This window comes from Cryptomeria japonica, chromosome 11 (assembly GCF_030272615.1).
Source record: "Cryptomeria japonica chromosome 11, Sugi_1.0, whole genome shotgun sequence".
In the NCBI taxonomy this organism is placed as follows: Eukaryota; Viridiplantae; Streptophyta; class Pinopsida; order Cupressales; family Cupressaceae; genus Cryptomeria; species Cryptomeria japonica.
In genome coordinates this window covers 523,674,651-523,691,816 of record NC_081415.1, presented here as the reverse complement: position 1 = coordinate 523,691,816, position 17,166 = coordinate 523,674,651, and the positions used below count along the sequence as shown (strand labels likewise).

The window sequence follows — 17,166 nt, the reverse complement described above, 5'->3', positions numbered from 1 at the left end:
TCCCTGTATGAGTGCATGCCAGTTGTAAGTTTAAAGCCTCTAGTGGGGTATCCGCAGGGAAAAGACATTTTCCCACAGTGGGTATGATAAAGGGATTAACAAATTATTGATTTAGTTAAAAATATTTGAGTGTGAATTAATTTTCAATTAATGATAGTTCTATTAGTAGAATGGTAGCTTCCTCAATCCCCTGTAGGTCGCCAATGGCTCTCGTTTAGTTTTGCTATTTTACTTTATATCAGTTTGGCCACGCGATCTGGGCGCCTGTATTATTTCGACTTCCTAATCTCGCTGTCAGGTATATAATAGGGTACCAACCTTAGGAGAAATGGAATTTGGAGCCCATCTATACATACGTTTAAGCTACATGAAATCGTAGCTGTTCATGTTAGGACTATCGGCACTTATGGTGCATTTTCCCATCCGTGTCAAATTTAGGTGCCAGGAAGACCTGACAGTGCTTATGGATTTGTTTGGGTTCGAACTCGGGCCTTTGCTTTTACGTATTCCTAATTTCGTTCATTTTTAGTCTCGTACGTACTGGGTTGACGCTTCCCCTCACATGGGAAGCAACAGTTCAAGTGAATGGGCACTGGCGAGTTCCGAGCAGTGTGATTGGTCTCTTAGGAGATTTGTTTTCCACCACATTAAAATGCACATTAATTTATAAATTTCGGCACAATAATCTGGCTTCTGTCAATCCCACGAGTTTCACGAAATTGCTATTTATTTTGAAAATTAGTTTTAACAGGTTGATTTTTGTTTTATGTAAGCGAAGTCAGACCTAACGTGAGATGCGAAAAATAATTTAGTCCGGATCAATTTTCAGATTTTAGTGGCATTTTGTATTTTTGTAACATCCACCGCGGGTTTCTTATCAAGATCCACAGCTGACATTCAAAGGAATTTGAAAAGTGATACTTCTGATCGCATAGACTGGTAAAGATACTAAAGATTCCATAGACTGATGGTCTTGTGGACCTCATTAAAACTTGAAAACTATTTTAAAACTTTGAAACCTATAAACAATGATACTCCTGATTCCATAGACTGATGGCTTGTGAACATAATTAAAAGTCACTCTTTCAAGATGAAGATTTAAGGCGACGAATATAAAATTTTCCACTGGCTGAGGCTTTTAGCAGTGGAATTATTTTGCTTCAACTCCTCGGAGCCATATCTTCCTCCTCATTTGCTTAGGTTTATTCACAGAGATATACTGCAGCTCTGAACCTTTGTCTTAGATGGAGCTTGACTTCGATGCTAGTTTCGTTGAAGCTGACGAGGATCCTTGGGTACTCTGGTTAAAAGGAATTTCAAAGTTGATCGAGGGAGAAATTTGAAGGCAAACGTTGCTAACAACACAGTGAAGCCTGAAATGACCATGGGTTTTGTCACATCTGGCGGAGAAAATAGTGATGTTAATTCGGCAATTGCTTCACTGGGGAAGGCAGCGAACAGGACATGTGAGTGGGAATTGGGAAACAAAAATGATCACGAATTTTGCCTCGTCTGACGGGGAATTCTCCATTACTTTGATTTTAAACACTTCTGAACTTAATACAGGAAGAAATTTGAAGGAAAATGAGGCTAGTGGTCGCAAGATCATGATCGGCAACATTGAAGTTGGATTCAATATAGTTCAAAACAGCGAGGTAAAGCTAGGCGGCAAAAGCTTTGAGGCTGAACAATCTCAAGTAACCGAATGGCTTGAAAATAAAGAATATTTTAATGTAGGGTCCAGTGCATATCCGCTCAGCATAGACCCTTCAAATAAATCTGCAGTCTTGACGGACATGCCTGTCGATTCGACGAGGCTAAAAGCCTCGTTACAACCAAGCGTGTACTATGTGGAGGACAGAGGTAGCATACATTGCCCATTTCATTCCCTCGTCTTTTATTTTCACTTTCAAGTTTTGGATACGAGTAGGTAAATATTTTTATTGATCGAGATATTAGCTATAGGGGATTCGAACTTGACACCTTACAGTTATTGAAGATCAAAATATTGATCATGAAACTTGAATCAATTGCCTTTACAATTGTAATTGTAGCCCAACTAGCGGGACCAAGCTACACAAATGTCGACTACAGGGATTTCCTTTGGGCTGAGTTACAATAATAGTACTAGCATTGTAATAAATCTGATGTATATGTCTTCCACGACCGATTCGAACTTAGACTACTGTAGGATATATGACGAGTCTTAATTGTCTTGTCTTTCTTATCTGTTTCATATGTATGCGTTGTTATGCCTTATTCAACATAAACTGTAGGTCTCCAGAAAATTTATTTAGATTTATTATATGGAAAAACCCCAACCTAGTAGCGGGGCAAAGGGATATTTTTTTAATTTGCTTGAAATGGACCAAACGACGTAGCAATTGTCAAAGCATTCAAGGAAGAGTTCACGAGCCGAATCGGGTTTGTAATATCCAAGAAGTGGAAACTCTAGCAAAAACATCAGCTGAGAATCTGAGTACCATACAATATCCCGAAAAAGTGAAAAATGAATCAGAGGCACATTATACATTTTGATTGTACAGGGATTTTTTTAACTTTAAAATCTAAAACATTTCACAAAATAAATATTTTAAGGGCATCCAAGTTTGCTCTTTTCCAGTTTTTAAGAGTAACAGGTCGATGCTAGAATGAAGAAACGAATTTAAACAGCAGATAAACAGAATTAAAAACACACACAACGCAGACAATGAGACACACAGATTTATCGTGGTTTGGCAATTGCCTACATCCACACTTGAAGCAGAGGAATCAATCTATTAATCACCAATCTGGTTTACATATACACAGCTGCAATCAGCTCCAGAAAAATCAACCTCTACAAATGAATTACAATCAGTTCTTAAAGAGCTTGCAAGGAGAAGTCGAATAGCCAAAAGTTTTGGCAGCAAAAGGAAGGAGTCCGTTGGACTTCACTTCCAACAGTCGATGGCTAAAACATCAGCTGAGAATCGGTGAGTACTATACCATGTCCCAGAACAGTGAAAAATGAATCAGAGGCACATGAAAGATTTTGATCCTCCTGAATTTTTTTAATTTTTGAATATCAAACATTTCATAAAATAAATATTCGAAGGGCATCTGAGGTTGCTTTTCTCCATTTTTAAAGGGCAACAGACTGAAGGCTAAAACAGGAAATAGCAACAGAAAACGAAAGCAAAATTTCAAGATGCTTTGTTAATGACATGCCTTGCAAGTGACAGCCTTTTTATTTAAGATGTTCCATTTATGGACACAATACAGTGTTTGTTTGTAATGAGATCTTTTAGCTTTGGAATATTTCCAATACAACTTTACTTTAATATCTGTTAGTTAGGTATTTCAGATTGATGGAATACATAGGCTAGTTAAAAGACTCGAATTGAGCAAGCTGATTTTAACTCCTTATTGGACTTGGCCAAGACTGCAAATTGAAAAAAACCATGAATATTTTTTAAGGATTTAAAGCCTTTATTGCTGTTCAATATATAAACTTTAAAGACATAATGAACTAATCAAATAGAGGTTCATTTAATCACATACACAAGTATACATCAATTGCATAAGAACAAAAGTGGATTTTAGTTAAATGAATCAACATTTTTAAATGTATAATATTGTCAATTGTATATAAAACTCATGGATTATTAAATTCGTGGCATCAAAACAAAATATCATGGATCAAAGGAGCCTATATCACTCTCCCTAACATTCATGGCTATATGATAAGTCATTGGCATCTAAGATAGGTCCTTGATAATGATAAAACCATGAGATCAGCCTGTGTATCAAGAATACTAACATTTGAAGTGTTTTTTCGTGCTCTATTGTCCTTTATCATGGTTACCACCTTTGCTTCTAGATCCACTTGATCAATCCATGCAAAGTCCTTGGTGAAGATGAGATCCTTAGCCTTGCGATCCAATTTGACTATGGATCACTTTAGAGTGATGGGAAATGAGTTGGTGCTTAAAATCATTCAACTTTTGAATTGAAAACCTATTATGTCTTTTGGAATGTATTTGCTCAAACATGCTCCAATAACACTTGCATTTTGAATTGTTGCATGGTTGGTTGAAGACATCAATTACAATCTTTTGAAGATTTGGCACCTTAGCACCAAACATCTTGTACCATGCACTTGAAAAATAAAGTAAAAGAACTCAATCACATTTTTCAACTTAAATTCAATTTTAGTTTCAACATTAATGTAAAAAATAAAAAATTCTAAATGTAAAGTATGCCATTAATAGACTTTTACCTAGTTGCAACGTCATCCGAGTTGCCTTACATAGATCTCGCTCAATTTCGTAGATTTCATTTTAGAAATGATCTTTCCTGCAATCTAAGGATTAGGTTCCATATGCTCAATGATTATATAGAGCCCACTCAAAACCTCTTTAATTGCTTTGAAATCCGAGTAGAATTGGAATGCTTGATTCAAGAAATTGGTCACTATATGTAAGGGCTTGCGAAGTTGAAGGTGCCAACACAAATCAATGGTATTGCATATGAAATCATATTTATTCTCAACCTACCATAGAGTCTATTGGTCTCCCTGGCTCTATCCATGCCCTTATATACATAGTCCATCATTGGCTTTTCCCCTTCAACTCAAAGGACAACTAAAGGCTTTATGATTTGCACAATAAAAGGGAACATAAAAATTAAAACAAATAAAAGTGGTATAATTGATAAACTAGTAAAATAAACAAAAATAGAAGTGAAGAATAAACTTATATCTACAATCTTTTTCATCTACACAACTGGGTCCCTTACTTAGACCCCCTAGGTTTCGGTCCAGTTTGAATTGAGTGTGGGTTTGGGGTTGCTTCATTGTAGGTTTGGGTAGGGTCCAACCAACAAATTGTGGGTTCAATCTTGCTGAACTCAGGTGAACTTGACAAGAATTTGGCCCTCAAAATACTTCTGTCGCCAAACTCGAGGAGAATTTGCCATTTTAAATTTTTTTTAAGTGTTCTTTTTTGCCAAAAAGGTAATTTCGATCCCCCTAACCCTAATTTGACCATTGAAAACAACAAAAAGTTAAAACCTATTTAATTTATGCTCAATAGAATGAAAAACAAAAACACTTTGCTCCATTGTTGAACTTTCCTTTTCGCTTGCCATTGCACAAAGAGAGTTGAAGATTGATTGTTGCATGCTCGAAGTTGGTTCTTGTGCTATTCCTATGCAGATTCAAGTGTTGATTTGTTCTCAAAGACATTATAGAGGAAGATTTCAACAAAAGAGGCAGGTTTTTTGTTTTCTTTCTGATTTTTCCTTACATTTTGTTTTACAAATGGAAATGAACTCTCTAGTTTTGTTTTGTTTTTTCATTTTGTTTTGTGGTTTTCTACCTATCCATGCTTATAAAATTACTCGTATTAGGTATTTAAATGGCAAGTGCTTCTAGCTCTAGGAGCCATTCTCGCTTTAAAACAAACCCACACCCTCCCCTTTAGAAATATGTGGAAATGGCACAACAAGTTCTAGGTGGAGGAGGTTTCACTTGGATTTGTTCTCATTGCAATGTACAATATAACAACTCATATGGTCGAGTGAAAGCACATTTGTGCTTTATTCCTCATCAAGGCATCAAATTTTGTCTAGGCAAGCCAAAATTTAAAGGCTTTCTTGTAGAGGAACAAGTATTGGCATATATTGAAAAAGCAAATGAAGCAATAGGGAAAATAGCTATAGGTGCTCATCCTATGCTAAAGACTAAGAAAGAATCGAAGGCCTCTCCAACACCTTCCAATCTTGAACCTATAGAGGGCCATCCATTTTTGTTTGTACCTCAAGAACAACCTATGACACATAACAGAGTAAAAGGACCATTGGAAACAACATTTCACAATGAGGGTAGAGAGATTGCCAAGCAAGACATAGCGAGATGTATCTATGCTAATGGATTGGCATTTAATGTTGTTCGCTCACCTTATTGGCAAAAAATGGTGAGATCAATTAATGAGGCTCCAAAGGGATTCAAGGGCCTAGGTTATGAGAAGGTGCATGCTTATTGGACAGAGAGGTGAAACATGTAGAGGATTCCTTGAAGCTCATCAAGGATTCATGGGTTGAAACATGGGTGTCCATCATATTTGATGGATGGAAAGATGCAAGAATTCGCCCATTGATCAATGTTATTGTAGTGTCCCCTAAAGGGACAATTTATTTAGGGTAGTAGATTGTGAAGAGCAAGTGAAGGATGGGCCATTTATCGCTAACATTTTTTGCCAAGTCATTGAGGAAGTTGACCCTCAAAATGTTGTTCAAGTTGTAATAAACAATGCCAGAAATTGTATGGCTGCTGGCTTATTGGTTGAGGAGTGATTCACACATTTTTTGGACACCTTGTTCTATCCACTCAGTCAACCTATTGCTGCAAAAAATTGGCAACAAAGTTGAATGCATCAAATAGGTGTATGTTGATGTTGAGGAGATCCAAATGTTCATCACCAACAACCATACATCACAGGGCATATTTAGACAATTCTCGAGATTGGAGTTGTTGAAGGTAAGTTAAATAATAAATATGTTTTATATTAGTTAACTTTTTTAATTTAATTTTTATTTTAACTTTTTATTATTTTGATTTTGAAATAGGTTGGTGCGACCTATTTTGCCTCCAACACACATGTTGAGATGACTTGTGAAGGTTCGTGAGTCACTATCTAGCATGGTAATCAGCCCTAATTGGAGCATATGGAGGTAATCTAGTGCTACAAGGGCAACAAACATTAGGAGAGTGATGCTAGATAACACTTGGTGGGATCGTGTTGAGTACCTCCTGAGTTTCACTAAGCATATATTGAGCATGATCCTTTATACTAACATAGATAGGGCTTGATTGGTGAGGTATATGATGGCATCGACTCAATGATTGAGAAGATGAAAGTTATCATAAATGAAAAAGAGAAAGATCTCAAAGAAACACATTTCTTCAAAGAACTACAACAAATCATGGTGAAGAGATGGAACAAAATGACCACTCCATTGCATCTTCTTGCCTTTGAATTGAGTCCCAAGTATTATACTCAATAACTCCTTACTAGCACAAGAGTTGCCCCAAAAGAGATCTCGAAGTTGCTCAAGGGTACAAGACAACACTTCATAGACTCTTTCACCATGACATACGACCTGCAGTGAGGGCTGAATTCATGAGTTTTGCAAGCACAAATGATTGTGATCTTGAAGCTTTTTGGGACAAGGGTAGGGTTGATGCTTGTAGTTGGTGGTATTTCCATGGAGAATCATACCAACACCTACAACCTTTTGCCATCAAAATTTTATCGCAAGTAAGTTCTTAGGTTTTTTTGAAAAAATCTTTTGTTTTGCTTTTTATTTTATTGTTTTATTTATATTTTAATTTTATATATAACTCTTAATTCTCTAATTTCAAAATCTTGATAGGTTGCTAGTTCATCTTCATTTGAGAAGAATTGGAACATATGCTCCTTCATCCACTCAATAGAGCACAATAGACTACACTCCAAAAAGGTGGAGGACTTGGTGTTTGTGCATTCAAACTTGTGGCTCCTCACACACAGAAAATTCCTAGAAACAAGGGGAGACAAAGCAGTGGGATATTGATCCAAAGCATGCCGAGTTGGATGATCCAGTTTCTCTCCTTGCTGTAGTTGGAGTTGATGATGACCATGAGCTAACTAGTAATCATGAGACTGAGAATGCTAGTACTGCTACCAATACTAGACCGCTATCAATGTTAGTGCCAGTGGCACCTTTTTTGGTTCTTCTAATTTACCACAACATATGGAGGATGATGATATTTTTGATGACCCATATGAAATTTGATCAATGATGGCTGATTGTTGACGTTTGACATTATTATTTTTGAACTAAAACATTAATATGGTGGTGTATTTTGCTATGCTATTTGAACTAAAACTTTAGTATATATCATGAGAATCAAGTTTTGACTATTAATATGGTGGTGTATTTTCCTATGTTATTTGACTATTAGCATAGTGGTGTTATTTGAACTTAATTATTGTTGTAGAAATGCATATATTTTAATATGTTTTTGTATGGACGAACCCAACCCCCCAATTTTTTTTTGATCGAACCGGTGAATTGAACCCTTGAACCCAAACCTAAGCGTGATTCGGAACCGACAACTTAGTTTTTCATTGGAAGTTAGAAACCTTGCTTATTGAAAACCTAGTCAACCAAATCAACCTTGGCATTGGTCTTAGCGAAAAAGGTATAGGCCACTCCTGGCTTACAAATGTGTGCCTCAAGGTGGCCACTCCTGGTTTATTGTAAAGTGAGTTATTTTAGGACAAACCAACTCTTTCATGTCCATATATTGCTTCATTAAGTTGAGGACCCTAGTGTGGTTGTATATGTATTTACAAATAATTTTACCTTGCTTCACACACACTTTGATCCATAGGACTTTACCAAGATCCTCCAGTATGAGGTGAAGGCAATGAGTAGTAAAAAGAGTCTATGATAAACATGGGTGCCTATCCATAAGAAGTCCGCTTACAATAACAAAATTTGATGCATTGTTTGTAACTATTTGCTTAACAGTTTTTCCACCCATCTAGGTCAAATTCTCCTCTAAAATATCACAAATGAATTCAACATTTTAGTTTTACTTGAAGCATCAGTAGATTTTAGGAAAATTGTACCACTTGAGGAAGAAAGAATGAAATTTGAAATACTAATGTTAATCACTAAAGTAGAAATATGAAACCTTAATTACTAAATCAATGATTTAGGAAGTACAATCACCTAAGAAAGAAATAAGGATATTCAACAATGTCATGTTCTTCTTATTTGTCCAACCATTGGTCATGATTGTGCAACCCTTCTTCTTCAACATCTCTTGTTGCTCCTAAGTTTTAGCTTTCACATCAGCCAACTTTTGAGTCGAAAGAAAGCCTTTTATTCCTTCATCATTAGGAGCTTTGAACCCCACCCCACAAACAATAATGATATTTACTATATTTTGTAAATAAGGAGACTTGAAACAAAGAAAATAAACAAAGTAAGTATTATTAAATTTAGAGTTTAAATTCTACTAACCTCAAATTTAAAAATTGAAAAAGATATAGAAATCAAACATATTTTAAAACAAATATAATAAGAAAGCAATATGAAACCTTAATTACTAAATCAATGATTTAGGAAGTACAATCACCTAAGAAAGAAATAAGGATATTCAACAATGTCATGTTCTTCTTATTTGTCCAACCATTGGTCATGATTGTGCAACCCTTCTTCTTCAACATCTCTTGTTGCTCCTAAGTTTTAGCTTTCACATCAGCCAACTTTTGAGTTGAAAGAAAGCCTTTTATTCCTTCATCATTAGGAGCTTTGAACCCCACCCCACAAACAATAATGATATTTACTATATTTTGTAAATAAGGAGACTTGAAACAAAGAAAATAAACAAAGTAAAGTATTATTAAATTTAGAGTTTAAATTCTACTAACCTCAAATTTAAAAATTCAAAAAGACATAGAAATCAAACATATTTTAAAACAAATATAATAATTAATTACTTGGCTGAATGAAATGGAGTGGTACAATACTAAGTTACCAGTTCTTGTATGGGTGCATGTATAGGTATGGGTACTGGGTACGATGATACAACATTTTTTTCCTTGGTGTATGTATGTATGTATGCATGCGTTTATGTATATGCATTAAAAATAAATACCTCATAATTTGCAAAAATGAAAATGCTCATAGATTCATAATTTAGTGATTTGTCAAATGTCAATACACAATAATATGTATAATCAATATTTAATAATCTTCATATTGCTCTTCTTCAAAAGTATCAAAGTTAACATTTGGTTCAATTTCACTTGAACCACAATGAGTTACAATGCCACTTCCACAAGCCATGCACTATACAAGCTGCCTCATCTAAAGATATTGTTTGGCAAGCTATGCAACAATAATGTCTAAGACAACACACTCAAAATTTAGATCCCAATTCCTCCTCACCCCCCATTGTAATCAATTTTCTTATGTGACGAGAACCTAATAACTAGTGGGGGTCTAGGAGTGGGGACCCCAATGGAGTTGGGGGGTAGCACTCCTCATGGGGGTTTTGGGGGCAACATGCCTAATGAAGTTGAGGGGTAGTGCTCCTCCTGCGGGTTTGGGAGTAGTGCTCTTGGTGTGTTCCTTGTGAAACAAGGTAGGGTCGAGGGATAGAGCCCTTGCCACCAATCCTAAATTAAGGACTTTAAAACCGCATAATCCTTCATGATACATGCCCCTTTCACAAATTTATCACTTAAAAGTTAAAGGAAAAGCTATGTACACAAACATTTTTTTTGCCTATAAAAATGTTTTTAAAAATACCTTTTTTTTTTGGTTTTTTAAGGCAACCCTTGGGTTTGGCTTACGTTCGCTTAGGGTCCCTCTTGGGCATCTCGAGTTCCTTGTGGGGTGCTTGGGAGGGACCCACAAAGAACATGGGGTGTTTAGGATGGACTCTAGGTGAACCCAGTGGGGAGCTAGCCTTGGAATTGGACCCAAAACGTACTCATGAGTTCGGGGGTCTTTTAGAGGATCTCGGTAAGGTCGGTACAATATAAACATAAGTTTTCAATTGCACTCGTTGTTGCATCATGTTTGTTATTCCAATCCATGCTCAAGTGATATTTGGAAACTTGGAGTACTGCATGGTACAATATATAAATATAATTTGGATTTGCAAACTTTAGGCCCAATAGTAGCATTGCGGCATTGCCATTGCCATTGCCACTAGTTGTCAAAGATCTAGGAACTAGAAAAATATCAAAGACAAGAGTCGTCATGAATGGCTTCCAACTTTTCTCTTTGCCACTTTTTAAATTTTTGTTGTTTGACATACATTTCTAATTGACCTTTTACCTTGTGCACAACGTCAGGGTGCACAACAAGGCATAAAGTAACATCTCAGCATGGCATTTGTGCAAAGTGATATTTCAATTAATTAATGCCTCATTAAATTTTCATCTTGAAATGTTTTCCCGAAGGATGACATTTTTCCATTAAGTTTCTTTTATAACTAGAGTTGACAATAGAACAAACTATAAAATTGAAGTATGCTGCAAAAATAAATAAATTAATATCTAGGATTTTTGGATAAAGTAAGATAAAAAAATAGTAAAAAATGATTAGGGTTTGTAGCTAAAAATAGATTGAAAAATTAGAAAAACTGCTAGGGTTTGTTGATAAAAATAGATCAAAACAGAAAAATTCATAATGGAACAAGAAAAAAGAAGCAAAAAATAGTTTTCTTCTCTTTTCTATCATTTATTTCTTGTTCCTTGAAATATTCCCTTACTTTTTTTTTTTTCAAATTTTTCAGTTTTCAAACACCACAAACACCCGTTAAAATTAGGAAATATAAACTCAATATTGCTAAAAGATCACCCTTCCACTTTCTGATCACCAAGAGCCCAATCTGGGATGATGAGAGCATACAGTGAATAGGGGATTGTTAGCTCCAATAACCAACTGAAATACAATGCAGGGCAGCAAGCTAGCCCCTTTTGCTTGTCCAGCAGGTAAGAACAACTGAGAAGAATCACTCAACCACTTTTCAACGGGATGACAATCATTACAATTTTGAAAATAAATCACTCTACCACTTATTCAGTAGGAGGACTAAAATGTAACAACAATCTATTCGATCGCTTATTCAACGGGAGGACATCAATACAATAAATAAGATAGGCGGCAAGCTAGCCTCTTCCACTTTTTCAGTAGGAAATTAAGAACAATTCACAATATAACTTGCTATTAGTACTACTAATCAGCATTACCAAGGTAAATATAAATGGTACATCAAGTGCTGATAACAAGTCTACCAACTGCAAATGATAATCAATTCTTTTCCCACAATGCCGAAGAACTCACACTCCCAAAAACCACTCCAAACTCCAAATTCTAAAATTTGATATACATGAACAGCAAGCTGGAAAATTCAAACCAGCAACACTAAACTCCACAAATTCACTCTCAACTCACTCATAACCCAACCAAATAACTTCAAAACACACTCAAATGAACCCTAGACATGAGGCGACTCAGATAGAGCTGAGAAACAACAACAAACATTGAGAAAAAAATTAAAACGCAATCAAAGGCACTCTCCAACATAGTACGGATAGGGCATGAAATTCGACTTGCTCTATTAAATCCAAATCAGCGAGAATAACCCAGCAAACCAGCAATAGATGTTGCCTAGACTTGGGAAAGACCAGGAGCTAGTACCCAGAAACAATAGAGATCCATATAGAGACATATGAATAAATCACACCTACAGGCACATTGAAAAAACCAGCAACCTGCAACTCAAACACTTCACACCAAAATCAGAAACACATCAAACATAATCTCCTCAATGAACTCCATCTATTCTTTTGAGTACAAAATAGTTTCACAGTCTCGACTAGTTGCTATCTTTCAAGCGAGAAGCTAAGATTCAGCTAGGAGGTAAGCATTTCCCGAAGCAATCAATCGAAATTCCGGCAGCCCTTCGTTGCAAATATTCATGGATACCAAAAACAAGAGCCCAACACTCTTATTTATAGACTTTGTGTCTCCAAATTAAATTCACATTCCCTCCAAATGAACGCCAAACCCAAATGCACATTCACTTCTCATTATTTTTTAAAGATCCCCACTCCAATTTTCACCCAATCTGGTCCAACGTAGGAGTTTAAATGCAATGTTTATTTGCTGATAAGTCTTTGGCCAGCGTATATTTGGATGGGGATTGATTGGTTTGTTTTTGTTTTGATTGGTTTTGAAGTTGTATACAAGAATTGTTGATTATTACATAAGAAGATCGTTGATTTAATCTAACATAATGCATAACATATAAGGAAGGTAATCAAGAAACTTACATTTGCTTAAAAGAGCAATGTACATAACATTAACATGAACTCTTAAGTCTGATGTAAATTTCCAACCAATAGAAATATAGCAATCAGCTCCAATTAATGTTAAAATCCTAAATACACTCTTGGGTATGAAGTCCTTCTTCCCAAAATGGAGTGGCTAGCTGAAATCGAGATGGAAATAGATGGTGATGACCTCTAGAATGTCTTCCCTGCAATTGATTGTAGAAAAGCTGCCCTCAAACTGATAGATCTGCTAAAAAGCTCCAAAGAAGGCTGCCAAATGCACATTGAAGCTGAATACCGATGGTAACTGATGTTAATATTAAGCAATCAGTTGTTGTTTTAAGCATTTAAATTATAATCAGACTGTGAATGAACAGTAACATCAATATAATACAAGACAAAAGACACCAATACCCTGGGAAAACCTCCCTCTTGGAGGTGAAAAACCCAGCCTCAAATACAATATGTATTATCTCAAATGTAGGCAAATACAAGGCAATACACTTATCTCAGATTGCTGTTCAATATATCAATGAAGCTTGCAGCCTTTATCAACAACGGATGGATAGGAGGATCGGCAGCAGATGTATAAGGTCAAATTCTCACAATAGAAGTCCTTCTCAAGTTCGTATGAGGGTCTTTGACTACTTCGCCACAATCAACTTTGAAGATTTCGCACAATAGACTCGTATGAGTTCGCTTGGGTGAAGGAGAGATTGCTGCTTGGAGAGCAGATAACATTTGCATGAGATAATGTGATTGTTTAATGACTTTGTTTGCTATTATATTTATATCCCATCTTTGGCGCCAACCCTCAAGTCGGCTTGCATCTAATTTATTGATTTATTTTCATTTATTGCCTTTCACTTTACAAATTTGGGTCCAGCCCAAAGCTATAATTAAGTGTCTCCAGGTTACAAGTTTGGGTCCAGCCCAAAGTTACAATTGATTGCCTCCACGTTACATGATTGGATCTAGCCCAAGATAATTGTTGGTTGAAAATTTTGTACACTTGTGGAAATATACAAAATTGTGGTTTCAACCACAGCACATGAGTAAAAAACTCTCCTAATTAAGGGAAGGCTCCCCCTATCTAACTAAAATTAAAATAAAAACAGGATGGGACAGCAGTCTTCCTTCTTTCTTCAAGAAAGACAATATCCTTTTCTCTTCATAGAAAAGGATAGCGATTGAATATGAACAATAGTAACCACTTTTAAGTAAAATGAAAGAAAGGAAATGAAGTTTCCTGAAAGTGCAAAGACTTCCGTCACTTTCTTCGGGACGGGACAACAATATCAAACTCAAAGACTTGACTGTTGGAAGTCCTATCTACCCTTTGCTATACTAAATTTTACAATGAATAAAAGACAACAGCTCAAAGACTGGAATAATTTATTCTTTTAACATAAAGACAAGAACTAATGCAAGCTCAAAGACTTGCTGCTATTTCTAATCAAACGATAATTTTTCCTCAAGAACAGACGCAAGCTCAAAGACTTGCTGCTCTTTCTAGAGATTTCCTATTTTAATTAATCTTCTCTACTTGCAGCTCAAAGACTTCAAATCAGATTGGACTAAGGTCTTTTAGAAACACTTTGCATAGAGTAAATCAAAAGAATCAAACTCAAACTTGTAGCACAAAGACTCAAAACTTGAGTAATCCTTCTTTATTATTCTTCAAAACCTTCAATTCACATACATAAGCTCAAAGACTTCTTGCTGTAAATTTGGTAGAGTTTTTGCTTACTTTCCCAAAAGATAAAGATTACAAAGGACCCTCTCTTCTATTTATAGGAGAGGAGCCTTGAGAAAAAGGTGGGAGGATTCTAACTAACTTGAGAAATTCCCTCAACCACCAAGACCTATTCAACAACTAATTATGACTTCATTAACTAACAAAGACTTATTCCAACTACAGTCCTAATCGGACACAACTTGTAGTTGCCTTACAAGTAATTACAAAAATGCAAGTGATGACAACTTGCAATTACAAAAATGCTTTTACTAGTAAACTTGCCGAAAGGGAAATTGCAATTTTGAAATTACAATTTTAAAATTTTACAACAAGTGTTAAAAACACTTAAGTTGCAACTTTTAAAGATATGAACAATTCGAACTTTTGAATAACTTTCTGCAATTCATCAGGATCTGGTTCATGAGTGTTCATAGTCACCACCCTAGTCTTTACGATGACATCATGGCATTGGCATAGCGTGGAATTGCCCTTTTCCAATGCTGACCGGATTTCCTGCAACTTAGTTTGATACTTAATCAATATTTGAATGGAAGCGACTGAAAATTGCTCACTTCTCCATTTATCATGAATCTTGAGTTGCAGATCTGCAAGAACTTCTTCCTTGGGCAGCAGCTCATCATTTTGATTTAAAATGTTGCAGCATGCCTTTTTACAACGGGAGGTAACATCTTGAAAGACTGCTTCACGCAACTTTAAGGTTTCATCAATTTCTTCAATGAGTGATTTGAGAACAAGAGATTTGTTCTCCAGAAGTTCCTCATATTCAATGTACGTGACTCTGGAAGGAATTACGTCATGCACCTGAAGAACACCCAACTGATGTTGAGGCATCTTTCGCCAAGAAACTAAATTTCCCTCAACCTTCTCCAAATTTAGTTTGAAAGCACCCAAGATTTGATTCAACTTATCTTCAATGATCTCCAATTTAACCATTGTTTCAAATACCTGTCTTATGACTTGTGAACATAAGTCATGCAGTTGATCAACCCAGGTGTCTAAGGCTTGAACCTTTTGAGCGGCTCTCTTGATACCTTGGATTGGTTCGCTGACCCTGGAAGAAATAGGTACTTGGCCTTCTCCACTTGAAGGTTGAGTAATACTTTGGATGGCTGCCATGAGTCTTTGATTTTCTACTTCCAGTTGATCTTTCTTGGTCAACACCTCATCATACCATTGTACCAATGTAGCCACTGTTTGTTGAGCATCATGCTTGACAACCTCATGAGTCTACTTACCCAGTTGAACTTTGGTGATCCGATAATCAGCTACTTGCATTTCTTCAACTGGTTTATTTGATATTGGTTCAGCAATTTCTGCCACTCTCATCCGATTTTCATCAACGGTCACCCTTGAAACTGTCTTTGCCCTCTTAACAGCTTTAGGTTTTGATTGTTTCAACTGTTGGTAGTCAAAGGGATCAGGTGAGATCACTTGCTTCTTCCTCTTTGCAGTGAAGGAACTGAGCCATGGAGTTAAAGCCATTAACTCTGATTCTGTGATAGAGGGAGAAGCAGTTTCTGTTTGAATAACTGTGGTGACCTTGGGAGAAGTGTCCGTCTGGATAGCCACCATAGTTTGCTGAGTGACGACAGGATGTGATGAAGATGTCATGAACTCATCAAAACAGGTCATAGAAGTATCAATATCAGACACAAGTACATATGAAGGATCTTCCGAAAAGATATTCAACAAATTTTTCTGAGGATGGCCTTGAGATGGTTCCACTACTGAAAGTGGAAGGACGTTATGCGGAGATTCTGAAACTGAAGGGGCAGATTGAGAGCTCACATCTATCACAGGAGGAAACATGGGTACCTCAATAGGAAGTGAAGAAAGAGAATTATGCGGGGACTCTGTAGAAAGCAACTGAGGAGCATTATCAGATTGAGTTTCTTCCTTTGAAGCTTCAGGATCAATCACATGAATTTCCAACTATGGCTTCTCCTTGCCTTGAACTGTTATTTCCTGAGGAGGAAGCACCATTGCACGACTGACTCACAATTTAATCCTCGTAGTAGAAGAGGATGCACCTTCTTTGTTGTCTAGTTGAATTTCAGACTTCCACCCAAGAGGACCTGTAGAATCATCTTCTTTCCCAACCTTAATCTTAATGAGCTTGACACCATTATTCTTAAGCCAGATATTGGTATTGGCAAGAACTGACTGATGTGTATGCATAGCCATGATCTGCCTTCCCAATTCCATGAGAATAATCTTATCTGTTGGGTATCGTGGGAGCATGTAAGGCTGCCTGCCATAGCATCCAACTCTCATGTAGGTAAAAGTTGGAAATTGGAGAAACAAACAACCATATTCTTTCACCTTTTCCCATGCTTCATCTGAGACTCTTTTTGTTCTTCAGGTTCTTGTCAAATTGACACAAATAATGACCAAAGAAAGCGTTTTGAACCCTTTTGAAATGAGACCTACTTGATCTTAGAGGCAACTGATCATAGTATTCCCAAACCGGTACAAGCATGCGGTCACCCTTGGTGGAAAGACTTGGGAAATGTCTAAGTG

General features: G+C 36.4%; 1 protein-coding gene across 11 annotated transcripts in view; it reads left to right on the top strand.

Moving 5' to 3' along the window:
• LOC131035152 (uncharacterized) overlaps window positions 1-17,166 on the top strand; it is a 258,229-nt gene that overhangs the window by 2,881 nt on the left and 238,182 nt on the right. The window contains exon 1 of one of the 11 annotated variants that reach the window (XM_057966793.2): window positions 959-1,863. The exons of 9 other annotated variants lie outside the window; for them this stretch is intronic. In XM_057966793.2, coding sequence (XP_057822776.2) covers window positions 1,419-1,863 — 445 coding nt within the window. In that variant the 5' untranslated portion in view covers window positions 959-1,418. Of the gene's footprint in view, window positions 1-958; window positions 1,864-17,166 lie in introns of those variants that run through there. One more of the 11 variants, XM_057966794.2, reaches the window with a different exon arrangement.